General features: G+C 32.1%; 1 protein-coding gene across 1 annotated transcript in view; it reads right to left on the reverse strand.

Annotated features, from left to right (window-relative positions):
• LOC108906105 (spermatogenesis-associated protein 13) overlaps window positions 1-25374 on the reverse strand; it is a 191513-nt gene extending 166139 nt beyond the window's left edge. The window contains exons 1-2 of the mRNA XM_018709264.1: window positions 25364-25374; window positions 23460-23565 (exon numbers count right to left, since the gene is read on the reverse strand). Of these exons, the coding sequence (XP_018564780.1) occupies window positions 23460-23565; window positions 25364-25374 (117 nt within the window). The remainder of the gene's footprint in view (window positions 1-23459; window positions 23566-25363) is intronic.
• Between the last annotated feature and the right edge of the window lie 1141 nt (window positions 25375-26515).

A 26515-nucleotide genomic window follows, 5' to 3' on the forward strand; every position in this document is an offset into this window, starting at 1 on the left:
TACTTACCCGTTATTTACGAGTTTGCATTTGTTTCATGTTTCATAACCTAAAAGACATCTGTCAGTTATATGTGTTTTTGTCTAATACTGACTCTTGTTTATAATAATTTTGCATAATTATTATTAAAAATGTCGACACAAAAGCGTCTTCAAAAAACAACAAAATTGCAAAACGAGTATTTGCTAAAAATGGTCTTAATTCCTCAATAACATGCATGTTATATCTTAACAGATAACGTTAACAACCCTGAAATAACATAACTGTTATTATGATAAAATGGGATACATACTCGGCCTGAATGGAATGAAATTATAGCCTTAACTTAATTTAATAATCCCCTAGTAACAGGAAAAATATTGACTTTGTAAGTTACTCAGTGGCGTACGTACGGATTGTACTGTAAGGTTTTTTGAAAAAAATTGTGGTACGCCACTGATAAAAACATTTTTTTAATATTTTTTTTATGATCCATTTTTTATTTCAAAGAAAATTACCCTCTTGCGTTTTATTTCTAGCTCTTGTAAATTTTCCGTAAATAAAACTTTTGTAAATAGGTACCCATTTTTTCCCACTGCATGGTAACAGGAAAATAAAAATAACAAAAACATTATAAAGTATGCTTTGACTCAGCCACCGAACATGGTCAAATAGGCATTGAAAAAAGACTTTTGCATTGAAAATTATATTAAAAATCAAAATTTTTTTAAATTTTTTAACGCCCTGTACAGCTTGGAAAGGAAAACCCGTAGAGCATAACTTTATATGACAAATATTTATTTTTTAAAATAAAAAGTCCACCATTTAATTTATTCCCAACCTTTATGTTACGCCCTATATATCTTAGTTATTTATTATTTTATGATTTAAAAGTAGAATATAAAATATGAATTTAAAATGACTTGTCTTAAAAAGAAGTAATTACCTACCGTACTTATGGGAGTCAGAATGAATTCATTATATTTTTCCTAGTTCTCATTTTCAATTACGAAATCTTGAAATGAACATTTTTCTATTCATATTGAAGAAACCTACCCAATGGGAGACATTCTGAATTATAATTTCAAAGCTATTTTTCACCGTCACAAAGAACATATCTGAAAGTATGATTAGCTCGACATTTTTCAAAGAAAGGCATTTTTCTTTACAGTGTCAAATAAAGGGGTTGCAAGCTTTTATTCACTAAAATGCAATCGTTATGAATGGCCAGTTGCTCATTTACATTGTATTCTAGACAATCTGTGAAATAAATTCGTTTCTTTCAGGACTTATTTATAGTTTTTATACAACTTTTAAGAATAATAATTCTTTATACAGGCATACTCTTGCTGAGTTTTTCAAGTAATACATTTTTTGGTATTATTTTTTGTAGCTTTACTTTAAGCTGCTTCAAATTAATTCTAAAAATTATTCTTCACGATGCTTTGATATTTGGAATCGAGAGTACATTACTTGATTTAATGACAATTTAGGGAAATATTTAGAATTACCTTAAATTTGCTAATGATGTAAATGGATAATTAAGAAAATGATGAATTTCTATTTTTACCGCCAGTTGAAACGTATCTGTTCTTACAACAAAACAACATTGTACCCATTTTTTATATTGTGGTGTTAATATTTTATAAAGTTTCGTATTTGATTTAAGTACTAATTAAAACAAAAAAAACACCTAACTTAATTGAATTGAATAAAAAAATAAATATAATAGTGTTCATGAAACATTATTGCCAAATATCATTCGTGGTAATGGTTTTGTCAAAATATTTTCCCGATTTTGGATTTCCAAAGAGTAAAATCACTCGTGTATCTTTGTATATTTTCCACGTGAGATTAAAGACTTCAACTTTCCTTTTTGAGATTTAAGAGAAAGGGACCAAAATATAATTTTCTGACGATACTGTAATATGTTAATATGTAAAGTAATTTTTTGATTAATTCCAGTCTAATTATATCTGACAAAACTTGAGTCTATAAAAATTGTGATAAAACAATGTGTGGTTTTATGGTAATAAAGAAAGTCACCCATTGCTTTGTCATATTTGACTAAGTGACAGTTCATGAAATATTCCTGACATATACCATGAGAGATTGCCAGTTTCTCATTACACCTGATGAGACATCAGATGGCATCTAATAGATCAGTCGTAGTTTCTATTTAAACCGGTGAATTTTGTTATCAGTCCATCAAAGATTCATTTTCATTTTTTTTATTAATTGATGCTGTCAGCTGCTATCTAAAATGACACCATCATTTCCATTATCATTTATGATCTTTAGTATTAGTTTTTTGTTAAGATTAGCATTATATAAAATAATTTAATAAATAAAATACCATCAAAGTGATTTTTAATATTACTTTTGTTCTTTGTTTTGCTGCTTCAAATGGGAAGTGATGGAGGTAACAGTTAGCCTTGTTCTCTCTGTTCTCGTTTTCCATTCCATAGAAATTTGAGACGCAACAGTAAAAACTAGTCCCGACGTCATCAATCCATCTCAATGTAATGTAATTACGTGAATTTACCTGGAAAAATTTGTTTTGATATTTGGTGATTATATGTATTTGAACTGTTTTTTTTTTGGATTTTTTATTTTGCCACCTCGTATCGTTGTCGCTAGCGCCGCTATTTAAAGAAAAAAGTGACCTGAAACCAATTTTTGTATATATCTCGTTTCTGGTTGATTTTACTACAACAAAAATGACTGTCATAAATTAAACTAGACAATTTTCTCTACAAAATTGGTCTAATTTTTTTCATAAAACTAACCGTTTTCACGTACGAGAATTACAAAGTTTACTAAGTACGTAACGTGTAGAACAATATGCATTTAATGTGGTAAGCCTACCACTCGGATGCAACAGTGAACTATTGACTTAATGTGTTGCAAAATACCCTAATCTTCACGAAATTATAAAAGTATTTAAAGAAAATGATGCTGACAAAGAATGTGCAGCTAAAGCTGGAGAATACTTTCTTCTCAGACTTTACGGCTATAATAAAAATAAATTTATATCTCTGAACACTTTTAGGCACCAATGCTTCATAAAATCAGCATACAGGAATAAATTTAACATCGCATCATTGCCTCCTACAGAAGCAGAAACAAGACAACATTCGATTCGAATATATCATCAGGTACAGCAATGGATTGACAACGAAAATTCTGCAGATCAATGGGGATGGAAGAAAGGCAAAAATGGTCTTGTCCCTCTGACTACACTCCAGTACCTGCTCCAAAAGTTCTTCTTAAACTAATTCCTTGTAAATGCAAGAAAGGATGTCAGGGAGCATGTGGATGTAGGAAAGCAGGGCTCAACTGTTCTATAATTTGCTGAAACTGTGACAATGGACATGACAACAATGCTTGAGGCATTGGAAGATAGTTATGACAATGAAGACACTGATACGATCTTAGAACCATTGTGTAATGAAATCGATACAGAAAGTAGAGAAGAAGCTATTGCGCCAGAAGAATTGATCCCACACGACTCTGAGACTTCCTTGTCTTCAACTATCAAAAACATCGATAAAGCTGGTCCCTCAAGGGTATCAAAGCGAAAGAAGTTATTGTAATTTTATTTTCATTAGGTCTACTGGGGAAACTACAGAAAAAAACGCGCCATACTCTACGTCATGGTGATGTGGAAATGGGTATTACTTTTTACTGCACGTTAAATGGTAACCTTTGTTAGTATCCTAACCAAAACGGTTCGGTTTTATGAATAAAAATGGTGAGAACCTATTTTGTAGCAAATTTTCTGGTTTTTAATTTGTTACATAATTATTTTTGCTGTAAAAACAAACGAGATATCTTAAAAAATCTCTTTTTTCCCAATGCATTACAATATGGCGGCACCGGCGGCAAATAAAAAAATTGAAACGAGAAGCGCAAAATACTTAAAATTGCTGAATATCAAAATTTCCGCAGAATTTTCCAGCTAAAAATAATTTACAGCACATAATTACAGAACTAATGCCAATTAATAGCTAGCTTTAATAAGAATTTCGAAGTTGCTTAACTTTTTGGAGCTTTAAAGTGGAAAACGTTGATGCTATTCATAGTATGCACCTGCGATAAGCTTTCTCAGTCATTTCATAAATTACTACTCGAACGTTGTAGACGAAATAAAACTCTAAAGTTACTAATAAAACAGAAATTACATTTTATTAATTTATATACTGGAAACGAGAGAAACTTTCAGCGAGCTTGAAACAATGCACAAGGGGAATGGCGCTCTACAGTGATTAATGTTTTTTTTTCTGGACACTTTCAGTCATCACATGGATCGTTAGGGAAACCAAAATAAAGGAAAACACAAAAAACGAAATGTCTAAGGGACACTGGTAATTAAATTAGAACAAGGTCGGAAATGTTGTTTGATGTACATGCAAAGTTTGATGTTATAAAGTGATACTGTATGTAAATGGTTTCACGAGTGTTTGTAACTTTTTTCATACCCTTTTGTCGGGATATAACAAAATAATCTCTAATAATAATTTTGTTTCTTCAGCTTGCCAAAACGCAAAAAAATATATGTAATTAAATCTTGGTACTGTAAATGAAGTTATTCGCCGACGTAAATAAGAAAAAAATTCGATGGGACAAAAATGCTATGTTTTTAATACACTTGTTAATGCAGTGTTATTATTCCTTTAGTCATTGTCATTTGATTCACATGTTTTCTGGTGGATAAAGTGGTATCAATTCTCTTATTCACCGACCTGTTGGGTCACCAGATTTGAGACATAATGACGAAAACTTGAAATGTTATTACCTACTGCTTTAATTATGACCCTGTGTCATAAAAATCACATTATGAGGAATATTATCTAAACAGTTAAAGATTACAAAGTAATACGAGATCAAAATAAAGAAATAAAAGAATAAAACAGAGAGGTCATCCTTTTTTAAAAGACGAATCAGTGTAGTTAAAAAAGCAAATTCGGAAGGCCTAAAAGAATGTTTATAAATTATTTTGATATAAATATTATTTTGTTAATCTCCAAAAAGCATTTAAGTTTAATGTACCGAGTTTGAATTAATTATCTTTAAAAATGTGTTAAATAAATGAGAATAACCAAATAAATAAAACTTCAAACGTACGTTTATACGATTTTGAAATTTTTAATAAGATAAAGCACCCATAGAAATTTGTCGCTACATTATTGCAACAATTACACATTAAAAGAAATTAAGAATAGTTCTGGTGAAAAAGGATGCTTATTTAAATAGATTTAAAAACTTATTCGAATCTAGATCACTATTGACGTAGTTGTGACAATCAATTGTCACCCTAATAATTTTTTTCTGTGAAAAGAAAACATGAAATAGTTTAAAACTGTCTGTCCAGTGATATTAAAAATATTGGACTACTAGTTTTTGTGATAAACTTTGAAATTATTTAGCTTGTATAAAGATTTTTTGATTTATAACAAAAGGACCCAATGAAGCCCAATAATGTTTTATAGATACTAGGTTTTTTATGAAAGCTGTTTTTCAATTGCGCTTCACTTGGTTATGCTTATACAGGGTGTTCGAATTGAAACTTTCCATCTGCAAAATATCGAAATTAAAAAAAAAACAAAAAACCTGAGATATGATGGCGTAGGTTTTGGTGTCTTGGAAGCTACCCTTTACACAGGGGCGTAATATACCCTTAAACTTTAAATGGCACACTATGTTGAGTGACACTCCATTTTAAAGCTTTTTCAATTCTGCTCACGACGACATAGGACTTTTTAAATTTTGGTTTGGATATGGCAATAAAATCATCACTTAAAGAATAAGACAAGATATTGATGAATGAAAGAATGTTATGTTATTAAGTGTTCAAATTGGTTTCCCTCTGCTTCCAAACTAAAATTTTAGCTCCACTTCAACAATTTCTCGATAATTTTTTTTTTTTGATTTTTCGTTTATCTGTCAATAGAAAAGCTTCATTCTCTATTAGTTTAACTTTTTTACTTGTTTCACTTTAAATGAGACAATATTGTCTTGTCTTGTATTGTCCAGGCAATATCCCGTAAAATCACCACAGTCGGTTGAATTCCAATTGGTGAAAATGGTTTATAAAGATGTGTGATTTCAGCAGAATGGTGATTCTTCAGAATTTTGCAGTAGCTGTGCGTGATTTTCTTAATAAGAAGTTTCCAAATCACTGGATAGGATGGAGAGGTTCAATTGAGTGGCCTTCCAGATCGCCAGGTCTAACACCCTTAGACTTTTTCCTATGGGGACACTTAAAGTCGAAAATTTATGCAACACGACCGAACTCACTTGAGGAGCTTTGAAATTGAATATTACCATTGCTGTTAAAAAATATATGAATCATTAGTAAAATCTAAGTATAAGTTGATGACTGACATTCACTTAATTCAAAAACCTCATACTATAAACTATAAAATTTCTAGTGTCACGGCAGTGTATATTATTTAAGTACGAACTGTATCAATTTTGCATTTTAAATTGCAGACTTTGAAGTTTCAGCGCAGATATTGTCTTAGCATTAAGTATGATAATTCTGATATAAGATTATGCGTAATTCAGACCTAAAACAACTAGAAGGGTGAAATAAGGTTCTAAGAGAGGGTGTTAACGCTAAAATAATGCTCTCGGGAGACGGACTAAAAAAATTAGTTCTGTAATGTACCGCATATTTACGGGAATCTGGTGGCTGTCTGCTTGGGACTTGTGACACTGTTGCTTTTTTATTTGGATTAAAGAATTAAATAGGAGGGACCCTCCTATAATAAATAGCTGCGGTTACTTACTTCAGATCGCCGAAAGGGACTCCCGTCTTTGGATCACTGCCAAGCAGAGTTACAAACTTTTTAGGATGTTCGGGTTTTTTGGAGTTAACTGTATTTTATTGAACAAGATATAGGTTTTAGTGTCTTGCTGATGTAGGTATAGTTTTTTTACAAGGGATAACACTTTTTTAAGAAATTAATGAAAACGTTTCAACAACTTATAGCTGAAAAATTCTATTAAAATGTTAAAAGCTATTCTACTGCTAAGAATGAGTTAGATGACGATATTCGTTAAAATGTGATTTCATTCTCTGGCAAAAAAATGAATAAACATATCTATATCGGTCGATAGCCGCACGGTTTAAGGCGTCAGTACTTAAATCGATGTGTGCTATCTGGCCGGGTTTCGAATATCGCGGCCGGTAGACCGTAGATTAGCAATGTTTGTACGGAGGATTGGCACCCTCTGTGCAGGTATGGTAGGGTGGAAAAATGTTTGCTTGGGTCAATGTGAGAGATTGACACCGGTTGGCATTTGACCACCCCTATAATTAATGAGGTTTTCCAGGTTTCCCTCATTCCTGCACTGAATGGTGGTTAGGGCCTACCAACATAAGTCGTTCCTGGGCGCAAATGCGGCCTGCTTAATAATAATATGCCGCCTCCTCTTATTATTATTATTATTATTATTATTATTATTATTATCTAGTTATTAATAAATGCCATAATAATCAAAATTTTTAACAAAAATATTGAGGTAAATGGTCGTTTACAACAAACAAATTTATTAAAAAATACTACGAACGTCAGTAATAGTGGCATGTCTTAAACTGTTTTGTAGTATAAAAGGTAACTTTTTTTATAATACAATTGATGGTTGTCTCTAAATTATTTAAGAGTACTATTACTTACAAGTAATATTCATAATAATAATATTCATAATCATAATGTGTTCTTTAAAACAAGAATAACGAAAAACCTTTGCTCTACGGTATCTGTGAAATTGTATACAATTAAAATATTCCACATGTATCTTTATCAATATTCCACATCTTGGATGTAAGAGGGGACAAGCTAATTTTTGCTGGAATACTCTTTTTATTTTACAACGTGAACCTTGTGAAGCAGGCTAATTATGACATATTGAGGAATATTCGACGAAAACATGCTATCTAAAATTGTACTTGAAAAGCATGCTTTCTCAGTTTGACTAGAAATTTAAGTTGGCTGCAATGGCGTTGAAATGCACAGTGAATGATTGAAACCGTGCACTTACAGTAAACTTATATAATATATTTTTCAAAAAGTAAGGAACATTTATGTTCAGGTACACTGTTTATTTTATCTTTTTCATTCAACATTTTTCAATTAATTTTGTTAAGTTACTGTCATGAACGACAAAATTGTTAATTAAAAAAATATAATAGTATGCAGCAAGCTGCAACACGCACATTACTGGACGATTTTTTGAAATAATAAATTATAAAAAAATAGTGTACCTATACCTTAATATACAGCGTGGTAAAAAAGTTCTGCATAAAATTCATATTTTCGTTAAACAATTTTTTTTTGAAAAACGGTGAGACCCGTCGATTTTTATTTGATCCAGGGCACCTTGTTATGTGGAAATTTTTTTTTTCACTTCATAATTCACTTACGGCGGCGATGACATACTTTTTTTTTAAATGATAACGCATATTTTTTTCGTTCGAAATTGATGACAGTGATAATTATCTAAACAACGGTGTGAAAATTTCGATGTCTTACATAACAATTTTTTTTAGAAAAATGCACCTTAAGTTCTTGAATGCAATAATTTGCTGTTTACGGATCAAATGCCTTAGAAAAAAATTTATTCGGCAGAAAGCATTTCAGATAACTTAAGTTGCAACTGGTGTTATGTAATATTTGCGGAATTATTCATCAGATATTGTCAGGATCCTGATTAAACTGCAAAATTTAGAACCAAGTTCAACCGCACAAAATCCAAATAGTATGTAGCAAATTAAGGTCGACTTTTTGTCTTCGAGTTTGCCGATAAATTCCTAAAAAAAAAAGATCCAAAGAAATGTTTACTTGAAAGGAGTAGATTACCTGAAATATTGAAGACTAAAAATCAGTACCGATTTAACATTCTTTGGTGAAATCGTTTAATTCGAAATGGCAAAACTTAGTGAACGCGAAAGAATTGATATTTTGAGGATGATTGGTTTCGGCGATAAGTTACGAACCCATCAAGAAGCTTGCCAATTATTTAATGCAACGTACCCTGACAGACCACCAATTACGCAATCTACGGTTAGTAGGGTACTGGCAAGGTTTGAGGAAACTGGTAGTGTGAAAGATGCTCCTCGTGCGGGTCGTCCTAGAGTAGATGATGAAACTAGATTGAATATCCTGGTGGAGCTCCAGGACAACCCTCATTCTAGTACAAGGTCGATTGCATTGAACAATGATATTTCACATGTAACTGTGGTGAACTTTCTCAAAAAAGAGAAATTTCACCCCTATAAGGGTCACTTGATACATGCATTGACTGAGGACGACCCAGACCGCCGTCTCCACTTTTGTGAAGATTTAATGCATCGATGTAACGGAGACCCCGACTTCCTCAAGAACATAATTTTTTCTGACGAGGCTACTTTTTATCTTAATGGATCGGTGCATCGACATAACTGCCGGTATTGGTCTCAGGAAAACCCGCACTGGGTGCAAGAAGTAGATCATCAGCACCCCCGAAAGGTGAACGTTTGGGCGGGAATAATAGGGCGTCGTATTTTAGGCCCGTATTTTTTCGAGGAAAATTTAACTGCTGCTCGCTATTTGGATTTCCTGCGGTTCGATTTGGTCCCAAGCTTAGCAGAGTTATTCCCGAACAACGAGGATCCTGATATTCCTGAGGAAAGAATTTGGTTTCAGCAGGATGGTGCACCGCCCCATTATGGAGTGCAAGTACGGGAGTACTTGAATAACACGTTTACTGGCCGGTGGATCGGGCGACGCGGAACAATCGAGTGGCCTCCGCGTTCGCCTGATTTAACACCTCTAGACTTTTTTTTGTGGGGCTATTTGAAATCGCGTGTGTACACAAACAGACCAGGTGATTTGGAAGAACTTAAAAACCGTATTCGTTTTGAAATAAATCAAATCGACCCGGGAATGCTTGAACGAAGTGTAGACGGCGTTTACACACGCTTAGGACAATGCCAAATGGTACAGGGTGGGCAATTCGAACAATTTCGCTAGACTTACACAAACATTAGTGTAATTTTACTCGTTTGAAATGTAATTTTGTCAACTTTGTCCTTTTCGGAGCCATTAATAGTGTAAGTAGACAATTATCACTTATAAGAACTTAAGGTGCATTTTTCTAAAAAAAATTGTTATGTAAGACATCGAAATTTTCACACCGTTGTTTAGATAATTATCACTGTCATCAATTTCGAACGAAAAAAATATGCGTTGTCATTAAAAAAAAAATTATATCCGTAAGTGGATTATCGAAAAAAAAATTTTTTCACATAGCAAGGTGCCCTGGATCAAATAAAAATCGAGGGGTCTCACCGTTTTTCGAACAAAAAATTGTTTAACGAAAATATTAATTTTATGCAGAACTTTTTTACCACGTTTATTATTACTAAAAATTATTCGATTTTTTTCATACAAGTTTGCTTTGATATAAAAATTAATAGCGCACTTTTATCTCATTTATATCCACTACTCTTGATAAACTTTTTTTTCACAAAATCTGGGATGCACAATTTATTCTGAAAATAATTGTATATGCCTAATGCGGACTTTAAGGAGACTGCAATGAAAAGGATTATATAGTGGACCACGCTAGGCCCCAAACTCCGGGTCCGAATCATTCTTACTGCACATCAATAAAAACAAATGGCTTCTTAAGGTACGGTAGCCGCGTGCTTGCATATACTTTGGAAATGAAGTGCAGGTATGCTACTCTTTTATCACCCATACTTTATGATCCGCTGGATATCGATGCGACGGGCGCAGATCATATGATATGCACGTGCACGTTTCCGCGGTTCCCCATGCATACATGTTTATCATACATATCATTCAACTTTATACATTATATTTATATTCTGGTTATTATGTTAACTCTATTAATGAAATTTTATGAATAAATAATGTTTTTTCTACAAATTGTTGCATCTTGTTCGTATTTGAAAAGTAACGATTGTTGTTAGTCTACTATAATCCTTTTTATTGTAGTCTCCTTGGAGTCCGCATTAAGGCATATAAAATTATTTTTAGAATAAAAGTAAGAGTAGTGATTACAAATCAGATAAGAGTGTGCTATTAATTTTTATATCAAACTTGTATGAAAAAAATCGAATAATTTTTAGCAATAATAAACATTTTTATATATTAAGGTATACACTATTTTTTGATAATTTGTTATTTCAAAATACGTCGAGTAATGTACGTGTTGCAGCATTCTATTTTTTTATTAACAATTTTGTCGTTTATGACAGTAACTTAACAAAATTAATTGAAAAATGTTGAATAAAAAAAATAAAATAAACAGTGTACCTGAACATAAATACTCCTTACTTTTTGAAAAATATATTGAAGTTTATTATAAGTGCACGGTTTCAATTATTCAATTGCATTTCAACGCCATTGCGTGTGCGTGAGATAGCATGTTTTTACTTAAAGATCTGAGCTAGCATGTTTTCCAAGTTTAATTTGAGGTAGCATGATTCCGTAGTAACGTATACAATACACTCAACATATTTAATTAGTAATACAGTTTTTTTCTTTAATTTATAATTTCCAAATGATTGTTATGAAATATTATAATATATTTTTCATATTTTTCAGCTTAATCCCTATCTGAAATATTTCCGAGAAGGTTACGAAACAGCATATGCTATATTTCTTTTGTGTACGAAAATGCTAAAAAGTAATACTTATGTACAGGGTGATTCAAAAAACCGCTGACAGACTTCTAGGGTAGATAATACATAAAAAATTAAGACGAAAAGTTTTAATAAACATAGGGTCGCAAATGCCTCCTTAACGAGATACAGGGCGTCGAAGTTTCTGTAAAATTAAACATTGTCTGCAATAATTCCAAAATGCCTGAACATTTCTATTTCAAATTTGCTATGCGTAGTTAGCACCTTAAGACCAATGTTTGATGTACTGCTCAAAATTTTATGAGCAGCAGTGTCGTAGAGACGGGGTCAACGTGACCCTTTTTTAAAAATATTTTCTACGCCACTGCTAATTTTGTCAAACGGGCACTATTTTCATGTAAAGGGTTCAATTGTCTATCGAATTGGTCTCTTGCAAAATTTGGATTAAAGCAACCATTTCTAAGAGAAACACCTTTGTAGAAAATTTGTAAATCCAATTTTATTTTCATTCATTTTAGTTTCGCATAGTAGGCTTGTGCTATTCAAAATAAAATAAACATCGCCTGTGACTAATGTCAATGTGTACAAGTGAGTTAAGTAAACTAGATTATAAGCTTCTTTTTGTCATTTTTACGCCTTAATTTTACAGAAACTTTAACGCCCTGTATCTCGTTAAGGAGGAATTTGCGACCCTATGTTTATTAAGACCTTTCGTCTTAATTTTTCAGGTATTACTCACCCTAGAAGGGTCAGCGGTTTTTTGAATCACCCTGTATATAAAAGTTTTATTGCAGAGTATATGAGATGTATTTTACTCCTACTACTAAAAACGAAATGAAAACAATCTTTACCAAACTTTAGCAAACTATAAAAGGCAATTTAAGCCCATATAACGAATTTAATAGATTGTTTTGTGGATGATGTCTGAAACTCGACTCTTTAAAGTAAACTGGTTTTAGAAATGTGATCTGTTGAAATGTTAACAAAATTTCACATTTATTATAACACCAGAGTGGCTGTCCACGAGTAGGCACGTTAGTGTGAGCTCCTGCTATTTTATAAAATTACATGAGATACTCTTACTCAAATTGTTGGTAACTTCTATTAGTGGTGTTTAAGACAGTGACTAGTACAAGAAATAACCTAAAATTACGAATAAATCACTAATTGGTGAATTAGTGCAGTTTGGAGTGAGTTTTCGGGATCCACCTCCTCAATAAAGTTGTGGCCATGGGCAGCAGGAAAGATAAAAATAAACAGGAATTATCTGTTGAAGAACTAATCAACAAGGTATGCTCCGAGTTTTCTAATAAGATAGAAATGTCTTTCAATGCAAGATTTGATGATCTTCAGCAGAAGTTAAATAGCATTGAAAAGAAATTTCCTGATGTCATTAAACAAATAAACTCAAGTGAGAACTTACTATCAAATGTGGTATCTGAACTCGATATTGTAGAGCAATTTCAGAAACGTAATGCTCTTCGAATCCATGGCTTACATAAAGAACCGAACGACGCATCCCTAACTGAGCATGTCTTACGGTTATTTGCAGATCATTTGCATGTCAAATGTTGTTATGAAGATTTAGATACTGTTATTCGGTTCAACCAGGCAAGTGTTGATGACAAGAGACCTGGTGCAGTTATTGTAAATTTTGTCACTAATATCAAGCGTAATGAGGTATACAATGCAAAGAAACATTTGAAGAACAAAAAGGTTGCGATATTTGAAGACCTCACAAAAAAACGTTACCAGTTAATACTTGCCGCTAAAAAGAAGTTGGGTCCTAGGAAAGTTTGGTCTATGGCTGGAAAAATATATTGGTGGAATGAACAAGAAAACAAGAAGTGCATCATCAACAACACTGATGATCTGTCCCTATATTGATGTGGTAGACCTATTAATATTTACTAAGTTATTTATCTGTATACATCCTTTTCGGTGATAAGTTTTTCCGCCTCTAGAGAATTTATCGATTTATCAGTAAACATGTCTTTATTTTTATACTGTAAATACTGCTAAAATTTTGAAATATGAAATACGTGTTTGTTTATTTTGAAAGACTGAATTATATTATAAAATGAACACTATTATTAGTATTCCCTTCTCGTTTCACAATATTTGGTAATATTGTCTCATCTGCTATCATTTATATACATTTTTTTCTTTTTTTATGTTATTGGTATGTGTTTTGCAAAGTAGTCTAATTATATGTCTAAAAAATGTCTGGACAAACACAAAATTTCATCTTTATAGTAATTAACTAGATGTAATACTGTGCATACATAATACTTTTTAGCTAATACATTTTGTTTTCCTTCGTAGCAAATTTTATAATTTTTTTGTTTGTATATTTTTGCTCTTAAATTGGTACTTATGTAACCATTATATCAAATATTTTTCTCTTATAACGGCTATTAATTTTAATTGTGAAAGCAGGTAGTTCACGTTATAATGCAGGGTGCAATGAAGGATAAAAACGAAAATGTTTCTTTTGCACATTTTAATGTAAGATCTGTTTTTTCAGGGTTTGATCTGTTTTGTTCGTTTATCGATGATGAGGATATTGATATTATTGGATTATCTGAAACCTGGCTGGATCCTGTATATTCTAGCAATACAGTAAATATTCCAAATTACATTTTAGTTCGACAAGACAGACATGGCAGAGGTGGAGGAGTTGCATTTTATATTCAAAATAACTTCAAATATAAAATTGTAAAGGTACCTGAGAATATTTTTTTAGAAAGTTTATGGATTTCCATTAAGTTAGGTGGTAAAAATGTATGTCTGGGGACTTTATACCGACCTCCTGACATTGATATAGTAAGTAGTTTAACGGAATTAGAAAATATGTTATCCATGTTATTGCCCGAATATGATGAAGTAGTATTTGGAGGTGATTTAAATATAGACTTACTTAATGCTAATGGTCTGAATGCCGTACGTTTGGTTAGTTTATTCAATAGATATGGTATGTTTCAGTTATGTACTGAGGCTACAAGAATCACTAATAATTCTAGAACGCTACTGGATTTAATTGTATGTTCAAATTTGGATATAGTAAGTGATACAGTCGGTTTAAATATGGAGGTTATATCTGACCATCATTTAGTTAAATGTACCATTAAGCTAAAAAAAGACAAAATTGTTCCTAAGATTGTTACTTACCGTGATTTTTCTCATTTTAATTACGATAACTTTTTAAGAGATTTATTTGCTGTTAACTGGGATTTTATATTTTCACTCGATAGTGTAGATGATATGATAAATTTTTGGAATGAAAATATCATTGACGTTTTTAATTTTCACGCACCTGAGAAAACGGCGAGAATTACTAAAGCCTCCGCTCCTTGGTTAACACCAAATCTAAAATTGATGATTAAACTTAAAAATGCTGCATATAAAAGATATAAATCTGCTCTTACTCAGGAATCGTTTAATGAATATAAAGAAATGCGTAATTTTGTTAATAATGCCATCAAGTCTGAACTAACTTATAAATTTAAACAAGAACCAGAGAGAACCTTCTGGAGAACTTTAAAAAAATTAAATTTAACGAAGTGTAAAAACAATATAATTTTCCCATTTGACTCAGAATCATTTTATGACTTTCTTGTTAATAACATTCCCCAAACAAATTTAAATCATGATCAATTTACTGATGCAGTTATAGATAAGTATAATACAATTTTTACTGAAGATGGGTTTTCGTTTTCTGACGTAACAACTGAGGAGGTAAATAAAGCAATAAGTACTATAAAAACTCAAGCGAAAGGCTCTGACAATATTAATCTAAGGCTTCTTAATATAGTTATGCCACATTTAATGCCACATATTACATTTATCATTAATACATGTCTAAAGACAGGGACATTTCCATCTGCTTGGAAAGATGCTAACGTATTACCTTTACCTAAAGTTGATAACCCTCAAGATATTACCCAATTTCGTCCAATAAGTATACTCCCAACTATATCTAAAGTTCTTGAAAAAGTTGTGTGCTGGCAGTTAAGTAGTTATTTATCAAAGAAAGAGGTACTGCCCATAACTTAGTCGGGATTTAGAGAAAAACATAGTACGACCACTGCACTTCTGCACATAACTGATGAAATTTATTCCGCTAATGATAATAACTTAAACACATGTCTAATTTTGCTCGACTTCAGCAAAGCATTTGACACATTAAATCATAAAATTCTTCTACAAAAACTTAAATATTTTGGTCTTAATCCAGTTGCTATTTCATTTTTTCAAAATTATCTTTATGGTAGACGCCAGAGGGTTTTTCTAAATAATAAATTTTCATCTTATAAAATACTCAATAAGGGCGTGCCTCAAGGTAGTATACTTGGACCGATTTTATTTTCTATATATACTGCTGACTTCGCCTCCTATTTGAAACATTGTAAAATGCATCAGTACGCTGATGATACTCAACTATATTTTTCTTTTCACTTATCTAATATACCTTTAGCTTCAGAATATATCAATGAAGATTTAAATTCAATAACAATGGTCGCACGAGCACATAATCTATTATTGAATGAAAATAAAACCGAAATGATAATGTTTGGAAATAAATCTGAAAGTATTATAAATGACCTCAATTTCAATATTATTTTGTGTAATAAATCATTAACGTTTGTAAAACAAGTTAAGAGTTTAGGCTTACGAATTGATGATAGACTGCGGTTTGATAATCATGTGACTTATTTAACAAAAAAGTCATACTGTATCCTAAAAATGCTTTATCTAAGTAAAGACGTGTTAGATAAATCTATTAAAATTAAATTATGTGACTCCCTCATTCTCTCACATTTAGCATATTGTGATGTAGTATATTGGCCAGCTTTGTTATCAAGAGATAAAGCTACTCTTCAAAGAATTCAAAATTGNTGTAACGCGTATATTTGGGGATACGAGAGAAATTGTACACAGGGTGTTAGCGATGCGTTTCCGGACATTATGATGTTTTTTTTTTACTTTTTTTCTGTATTTTTACACTGTTTTTGACATTATTCGTTGAAACTTTATATACACCGCACCTTCTTCCACACTAATCCTTGAATTACATATTTCGTATTTGAAAAAGCTTTCAGTTTGAGATATCCGTAACAACGTAATACTGCCAGACACCTTTGTAAATGCTTGTATTATTACTAGTAGCCGTGCTTTTTTTGTTGCGGTCGAATGGTTCCTCGGGCTCGTAGATTCTACGTCAGACTTAGCTCGTTATTCACCGGACGGTCCAATTAGAAGACGGAGCCGGATAAGTCACCGCAATCGCTGAAATCCAGTGAAAAATTCGTGTGGGCGAGGGTTAACGGTAACTGGACTCGATGAGTGCCCATTACAATTTAAGAGAATTTTTTTTAATTAGGCGAATAAGTGGAAGGTGGGCGGTGATGTCGTTGAACAATATAACATGGAACGGACGAAAAAATTGACAGGCGGAACGAAGACCAGAAGTGGAGTATGGGACTGTTAATTTATTTAGATGGGATTGGTTCTGTCTCACATTTTTTGAGCGTGTTGAACATCCATAATGTTATTTTGCTGTTGTATGTACTTATGGTACGTATGGGACTACAATCTGACAACTTATTGTGAGTTGAAAATTATTATTATTATTATTATTATTATTATTATTATTATTGAAACGTTTTTGAAGATATATGATGCAGCTTAATGACGTTTTTACTGATATAATGGTTTAATCAGTTGAGGATAAAATCCATATAATTTCGACGCTATTGAGTGTTTTGAAAATTCGATTAGTATATTTCATTTCTAAGGATATTTTTATATAAAATATTGTCTTCTAGTGTTTCCGCGCCAGGGAATGTCATATTCGTACAGTAATTAGCTAAATCATAAAGCAATCCAAACTTCACCAATCTGTCTAATATCCTTGGAGACATTAGCATAACTTCAAGTAGTTTTTACACACAACACAATGTAATCAAAGCTTGTAATGGTATAACTTTAGTTTTAGTTCGTAACAGCTTTTCGTCTGAAATGGTTCAAGTAACAATCTGCTGAAGTTGCGGCATAGGCACGATTAGAACATTATTAGAACTCTATTTACTACTGTTTTAAATCGAAATAAAGAAAAGTTTGTACACAAGTGAAATAAATTTGTATCCCTAACTAAGCTAGGGAACAATCTTAGCCTTCAATTTTCAGCAAACTACTGTCTACGAAAACAAAATGAAACTGCCAACTTAATGGAATAGATGTGGTTTAGGGCTTAGAGCTTGTTGTTCCTTCATCTCTACCGTGAAGTGATAATATGGGATCATTTGTAAATTAAGTTACAATCCTCTACGACATTATTTGTGAATACGGGCCACTCCATATTGTTTGACAGTTTAATGGGGTAAGTTAGAATTTGATTCAAGAACGTACAGGCAGCTTTAACGTCTGGCTATTATAATTTAGTGTACGCAGTTTGACCAGAACTGATATTAGTTAATTTATTCCAACAAGAATGACAAGTTTATTTCAGTACAGAAATTATATTTTTAATTTTTAATTGTATAATAATTTATCTAATGCTATTACATACACGTTCTAGGTTGCTTGCTAACCAATGTTAATAGTAGACACAGCTCATACTTTTTGAATCCAATTCGTTTCCTTCTTTCATTGGGTTAAGTTTTCGAAAGTATTTTTACATTTAAAACATAAAAGTTTTATTACACAGCCACACAAAAAAAAGTTGTCAGTACTTTTCATGCGACATATGTTATCCGTAGTATTTGTGCCTCCTGATCACGAATCCGGTGTCAGAATTGAGCTATCACATCACAGGAATTTCCTAACCTCAAAAAACAGGTCAAAAATAGCAAAAATTCACGAAAAAGTGCTAGGAAAAATACAAAATTTTTTTTTTTCTATATTCAAATGTTCATTTATATGGTTAAGACCCCGCCAAACGTGAATCCGCGGTCAAAATTGATGGTTCTTTTTCTAACCTCAAAAAAACAGATCAATTAATGTCAGATACCACGAATTCTCAGAAAATAACAGATTCACGCCAAATTTGGTATACGGGAGTTTCAGGGTCGTTGATCACGAATTCGAGGTCAATTTTGCAAAATTCAAGATGACGGATCCAAGGTGGCCGACTAAGTTTTAAAAAAATAACACATTTGCGTCAAATTTGGTATACGGGGGTTTTCGGGGTCGCTAATTGCAAATTGGAGGTCAGAATTGCGAAATTAATCCCCCGAAAATCCTCGTATACCAAATTTGGCGCGAATCTGTTATTTTTTGAAAATATGGTCGTCAATCTTGGATCCGCCATCTTGATTTTTGACCTCGCATCCGTGATCAGCGACCTCGAAAATCCCGTATACCAAATTTGTCACGAATCTGTTATTTTTTGAAAATTCGTAATATCTGACCCGTTTTTTTAGGTTAGAAATGAACATTTGAATATAAAAAAAATGTATACTTTTCCTAGCACTTTTTCGCGAATTCTTGTTATTTTTGACTTATTTTTTGAGGTTAGGAAATTTCTGTGATGTGATAGCTCAATTCTGACACCGGATTCGTGATCAGGAGGCAAAAATACTACGGATAACATATGTCGCATGAAAAGTACAGACTTTTTTTTTTGTGTGGCTGTGCTATTATTCAGTATACTCGTAAGTATAATAAACAATAAATGCATAATTAAAGTATCGTCTGAAGTTGGAAAAGCTATTTTTTTCTAATCATATAGTTTTATGTTCAATTTGATTCAAAATGAATTGTACTACTGAGAGCGAACGCAGTCTAGCAACTTGGCATTCACTTCGTTGATATGAAAAGTCAAGCAACGCTAATCGCTGTTAGTACTTGGATGGGTAACTATCCGGAGAAGGCTCGCGATGCTTGTCCACCTTCTAGTGGACTGTATGTCGATGTATTCACAGAAGCCATACAAATTTAGGCGAGGTTTGTATAGGAAGACATATTATCCTTCGGAAAGTATATAAAACAATTTTAGGTAAGTAAAAGAACCCTATCCCACGACAAAGTGGAGCTTTGGGAAAATTACCAGGTTGGGGGTTGCTCGCCTTCTGGCGTCTGTGTTTTGCCATAGTAGTAGAAATAGGTCGATGAAAACTAACCGAAAAGGAAAAAGCAAAACTATACTACTGTTCAGTCGAAGTGAAACACTCAAAAACTGAGATGAATGAGAAGATGAATTGAAAGATGTGTTATCTCTAAATTATAAGATGCCATTTTTAATTTTTTTGTAAAGTATTTATCAGGCTTCAAAATAGCGTGTTGTGTATAAACTTCAAAAATGGCCATACTTTTATACGAGGTGATCAAAAATTTTCCTTCTGTCATGTATTTATTTTGTAAACAAATTACTCTTGTATCATTGCTTTATCTCAATAGACCAATTAGTAGTAACGTCACATACGCCAAATAATAGACACATTGCACACAATGCACAATGTCATATGTACTTTGGACATAAGCGCCAAAAAAATGTATTCTTTGTCATTACCTTAAAAATCGCGATGTTCTGACAATATTAGAAATATTTAAATTTCAAACCCCAAGTGACAAACTAATATTTATATATTTAAATTTATAGAACACTATTGACTTTTACAGTAATTAATAAATTAAAATTGTATCGATGTTACTGTTATCGCATTAAAGATAATTGCATCTAAGCGAAGTAGCCTCACAAGAGGGTATCATTCAAGAAAAGTTTGGTTATGATTAAGAGTATGTCTATAATAAACCACTTGAATAAAACACTCGATAAACACACTGATCCAGTGCAACAAGAAAAATAATAAAAATAATTGGTAGAACTGGAAAATGCCAAGATTAAACAAAAAAAGAGGAAATACGCTAATGATGAAAGCGATGACGAATCAACATCTCACCTGCGTATGAGGTTATTCTTACCGAGCATGCGCATTAGGGATAACACGGTTAATGTTAAATTTTTACTTTATTTAAATTTTTAAGCACATTAATGTATCTATTTTACGAAATTGGTTGTTTTTAAATACTTGTAAATCCTTGTAAAAATATATTAATTTGAAGTTGTTAATTTTTATAGTATCTATGTAAATAGTACACAAGGGTCAGATTCGGTCTGTACAATTTCAACTATGATATTTTGTTGCGGGTTGCCTAAACATGTGCCGTCGCACTAAAAATGTCTATTATAAAGAAATATATTTAATACGTATTTAAAAAAAATAGTTTTATTAAAATAATTTATACATAAGAGTAAATTTAAGCTCGTAACAAATAAACTCAATATGTTTATCCTATCACAATTACCTCCTGGTATTGACAACGCATACTATTGATACAATTATAAATTTAATCATATTGTTGATTTTCGATTAAATAACTTGTTCTAACTAATCAATATTTTGCGTGGCTACCGTTATATTTACGACCCATGAATACAACAATAAACCTTAGAAATTTGCATTTACGTTAATATTAGAGATAAATTGATCGTTAAAAAACATATTTTGTTTACAAATCAGCCTTCTTTAAATTAATAGTAACAGATCCTACCTGAAACGGAGAAAAATGAAGCGTTTTAAAAAATAGATGAAATATACAAAAATTTTGAAGGCATATCTATCCATAGGAATAAGGTTCCTAGATTTGCCAAGTACCTACCGCAAGCGATTGTTTTCATCCTGCCTAGAATAGCGGTTTGACAAATAATATCACCAAGTTTAGCTGCTATTATGTCAAATGACTCAAGATATAATTGTTTGTACTATTAATTAAGGTGTTTCTCTTTTAACCATATACGTATTAAAATTATAATTTATATCCTATAAAATTATATTCAAGATTCAATCATGTATTTCAAAGATGGCAATAGAGAATTTGCCCCAAAAGGGTGGATGATAACGGTCCTTTATCAATCTAAGAACTTTGCATAGGAATAAGAAGAAATGACGCTTACACGATAATTTCTAAATTACATATTTTCCAGATTGCCTCAATTTTTTGGGTGTTCCACTTCAACTGAAGAGTAATTTCTAATGTAACAAATTATTAATTACTTTTTAGTTGCTTTTACAAGGCATGCACATGGATTTTATTCAAAATTGTCCGTGTCAATTTACTTTAGTTCATTTAAACATGCTCCGTTGAAATTAATTTAGGTTAACGTTTTAATAAAAAAAATATGACACTTTTATTTTCATCTAAAGAGACGCAAATAGAGGCGAATTTTTTAAATTTGGCGACGGATCCATCGAGTGTTTTTTCTAATTTCTAATGTACGAGGGGGATGTATAATTTGACGGATGCGCATTTTCAATCAGTGAATTAAAAAACTTGTCCTAGCATTACCGCCTTAAGAGAATAAAAAAATGTCACTTTCGTATCGGTTAAGCCGTCATAGAGACCATACCTCGGCATATATAAGTAGAAAAACGCTATAATTTGATTGGTATAATAGTGGCAACTCGATCAGGCATAACCATTAGAAAGTTCTTATTTAACCCTTTAACCTTTTAATCTTGGACTCCACAACCTCGACAGTGGCCTCTTCACGTAACTAGCATTCCAATTTCCAGTTTTTCTCTTCTGATGAGTAAACAGCGCACTTTTCGCACTACCACAATACATGTGCAGAAGCACTTCTTCTTTCGCCTGATGGAACCTTTACAGACTGCCAATATTACTCAGATGTTACTACAGTCTACAATGCCCAGTTAGATGTCTTATCTATATCCTTATTAATGTACGATTTTGGATCAGTAGGTCCCCCGTAAACATCTTAGGTAGTCCTCCATTACTCATGATCCTTCATTATACCTGCAGTTAATAATGGAAGGTTCTAGTCTCTGTACGGCTCTAGATGAGTTTAATCTGGCTAAGTCATCAGCGGTCTCGTTATCCAGCCGCCTTGTAAGTTAGACACATAATTCTGGCTTTCTAGATTTATCAAAGCACCCAAACAGTTTCATACTAGTGATTGATGCAAGAAAAGAGTGATAAGACATAATGTTCTTTCTATCTCTTCCTATCTCATCCTTTCTATTAACTCCATTGCACGGTATTCAATAAGCATCATTTTGCATCATATATGGAGAGTAAAATAATAAAAAAGGATTGCTTTGCAAGATATTAAGAGTGAAAAAATTCGACTAATCAATTAAGGCAGACACTTTTCCAGTTTCTATGTTTGGTTTCAATCCCTAAAGAGGAAGTGAGCAAAATAAAATAAATATTATGTATCTCGGGCATCGATGGATGTGGGTAAACAAAACACATCAATATGTCAGATTTATAAGCTTCTAACATAAGGTTCTGCGTGGAAAGCTGGCAAACGCCGGTAGTATCAGATAAATTGTTTTACCTTTTCAAGTGCGAGTTCCAGTTTCAACACGAAAACGTTTTTAGGGGATTGCTATTTCCTCATTATAATTAGTCGCTTATGAGGAAATTAAATTTACTGCTTAAAATACTGCAATATCGGAGTATTTTAAAAAATTTCTTTAAACATTTTCGGTTTATGCTATTCCGGTTACATTTCTCAACAATGCCATCGTTTAAAAATACCTTTAAGTCAGTTCTTACAGGTACATTTACTATTTACTTAGTTCAATTTTATACCTCTTCAATAGGGATGTAACTTGATCAATTAAAAAGTTACAATCCTTTAGGTAAGATTTATTTTAATAAAATATCTATGTAATTAAATTAGAGCAATGTAGCAAGTTCTCCTTGAGAGTACTGTATGAATTTACGACAATAGAAAGAAAAAACGAGTAGCCGCTGACACCAAGCTTGGAACAAACAAAAACAAAAAATACTCACAGTCACAGGGGCGGTATGTGACGTCTCAGGGGTGGGTATTTTACGGGATAGACCTGGGGATGAACCAAGACTTTCGGTTCCACATTTTCTCCACGGTATTTGACCACTAAAACAAAAAGCATACATTATTTAATGAATTTGTGATGCATGTATTTAATGAAATTATTTTAGTCATTCTATTCTATGAAATCTTTTTGAAATGATATTCAGATATTCAGGAAAACCAAAAATATAAATTTACAATTGTATTGTACATGAAATGACAAATTTTAGAAATAATTAATTTCTATATATTTTCTATATATTTCTATATTCTAGTAATTTAAAAAAATGTAAGTAATACATGTATATGTTGTATCTCACGTAAAATTTTCGAATTACATATTAATTCTACAAAAATGTTTATTAATTACTACAGGGACATTTTAGTGATAGTGTAGTTAGGACAAAGTGCATTTATACAAATATACAGGAGAATGATTTAGGTAGGGTAGGCGAAATTCTAGCTGAGTAAAACTGGCAAGATATCCCATTTGCGTCACCTTTTATTTTCTAGGTTTTGGGGTAATTTCACAAAGGACACTAAAGCGGGGGATGCGGACTAGTAAATCATGTCAGCGGCAGTTTATGTTTATGACAAACAGGAAAGTTTATCTCAAACGCTTTAAGTGAGAGTGGTTAGATACGTGGGTATATCATAATTAAAATTGTTGTAATAAATAGTATGCTCAGGGTATTTTTCAATATATAATTATTCTCTGCCTCAGAATTTATAAGCATTTCATATTTTTAGTGTAACTTACGTAGCTAACATGTAACAATTCTGGAATATTTTAAATTTCAATATCATTCAAGGGATATTTTTCATAACATGAATCACGTTGATTAATATTTTAATATAAGTATTGTTATTAAACATTTCAAATATATACAGCGTGTTTTCCTTTATTCTGCATACCCCCTAATAGCTGCTCTTTTTGGAGAAAAAAAAAATGTTAAAAATAAAAGATGTAATAAATTAATTTCGCATTCATTATTTTTTATATTTTTACATATTAAGATAAAACACATTCTTATGACTATAGAGATGTGAGATTTAAGGTGGTATTTACATGAAACCCAACCCAAAAATAGATCCCGACTTTTTTTATGTAAAGTAAATTGAATTCATAATTCAATAACAAAATAGGAAAAAAAATATTTTTTGTTTTAACACCTTCAAGATAAAAAAAAAAATTGAAAAAGAACCCCACACAAAATCAATGGAAAATGGGTCCTAGTTGATTTTGCAGTATGTTATAGTTTTTGACTTTCTGATCAAGTTGTCATGGGCCCAAAGTGATCCTATGAAGAGTTTTGAGATCGCTGAACCTGAATTCGGGGATAGCTTAGCTATCTAAGATCGCCTGGAGGTCAGGTAAAGGTCGCTTCAAAGTCAAACTGAAGGAAAGACTTGTATTGAATTTTGACTAGTGAGTGTATAGGTTTCTGGGCTCGCAGAATCTGAATCTGGAGATAGCGTAACCCTAAAGGTCACTTTCAACTCAATTCAAGGTCGTTTCAAGATCAAACTAAAGAAAAGGCTTATATTGAATTTCAACCATTGTTTATATAAGTTTTTTTTGAGGGGAACTGAATTCGGGGATAGCTTAGTCCTATAAGGTCACCTAGTAATCAAGTCAAGGTTATTACATTTGACTTAGTCTCAATTCAAGCCCCACAGGTGACATAAGAATATTGGGTGATTTTGAGGTTAGGCACAAACGTTTAGAATACACCAAAAATATGGGTAGATATGTTTTTAGCGGGCCAAAATACATTAGAATAAGCCCTGTCCGTAATTTTTTTACCACCTCTACTACTTTTTGTCACAATGGTGACTTTCTCGAAGTTTGCAACCTTACCGGTTCGCCATCTTTTTTTTTTTTAATGGCAACAGCTCAATAAAAACTACACTCGATATCTACCAAATGAACCCGAAAATAATTTTTAAGTTGTTTCAATTTTTGGACAGATGGGATGGCCGTTTTGACAAAGAATGACCCACACATATTTTTTTCTAACGGATTTGGATAGAATATCTTCTTATGATTACAATGACATACAAGTTTGATAATTCTTATAGTGAGGGGAAGATACAACCAAAGGAAACAATATCCATACAGCATATTTGGTCACATTATCCATACTATTACATAGCTTCATATCAGTGGTCTATCAAATATTGTGAAAATATAGAGGTTGCTGTATTAAAAACACCAGCCACCTTTTCTACGTTCAGCTCTTTGAAGTGATACAAAATTCTGCAATCTCAGAAAAATTCGTGTGACTATTTGATTTCTATTTCTGAAAGAATAATGGCTTTGACGGGAAATATACTGTACAATGCTTAACATTTATCAAATAGTCTTATACAGGGTGTTCAAAAAAGTTCTCTACCTTTAAGTTCCGAACTAAGCTTCACCAAAATGTCATTGGATAGTATCGATTCGGATATATTAAAAAAAAATTAACAATATGTCACGTTATTAAATAAATTATACAAGGTAAAGAACATATTTCTGAAATTAGAAACATTAGTAAAAGATATATTGAACAAATAAATATTTTCGTTATAATTTGATAGGTATGTCATATATCTAGTAAAAATTGTTCAAAGTCAGAAGATTAAGAAAATCAACTCTAATAACATTTTTCTTTGCCTAGGGTCACGAAGGAAATAAAAATAAATTCATTTCCTGACAATGTGGCAGGAGCACCAACGGTACTTTTCTTAGATGTGCATACCGGTCGCCTCTAGACCTCCCTATTGGGATTGTAAATATACAAGGCAATTTGTCTGAGATGACGCAGTGTAAATGGCACAGCACAATACTGACTAAGACCTTATATACAGGAAGATTTATCTTGGAGAAATGTTAAAAAGCGCAACAAGGTAATAAAAAATACATATGCCAGAAACCCTCATGAATGTCTTTCTTATTTGCCTAAAATTATAATGATGTTCCATTATTCACTATTTCAGAATCGTTGTCTCGACGTATACAGGGAGTCCA

The sequence above is a fragment of the Anoplophora glabripennis genome, unplaced genomic scaffold (assembly GCF_000390285.2).
Source record: "Anoplophora glabripennis isolate ALB-LARVAE unplaced genomic scaffold, Agla_2.0 scaffold272, whole genome shotgun sequence".
NCBI classification, from domain to species: Eukaryota; Metazoa; Arthropoda; class Insecta; order Coleoptera; family Cerambycidae; genus Anoplophora; species Anoplophora glabripennis.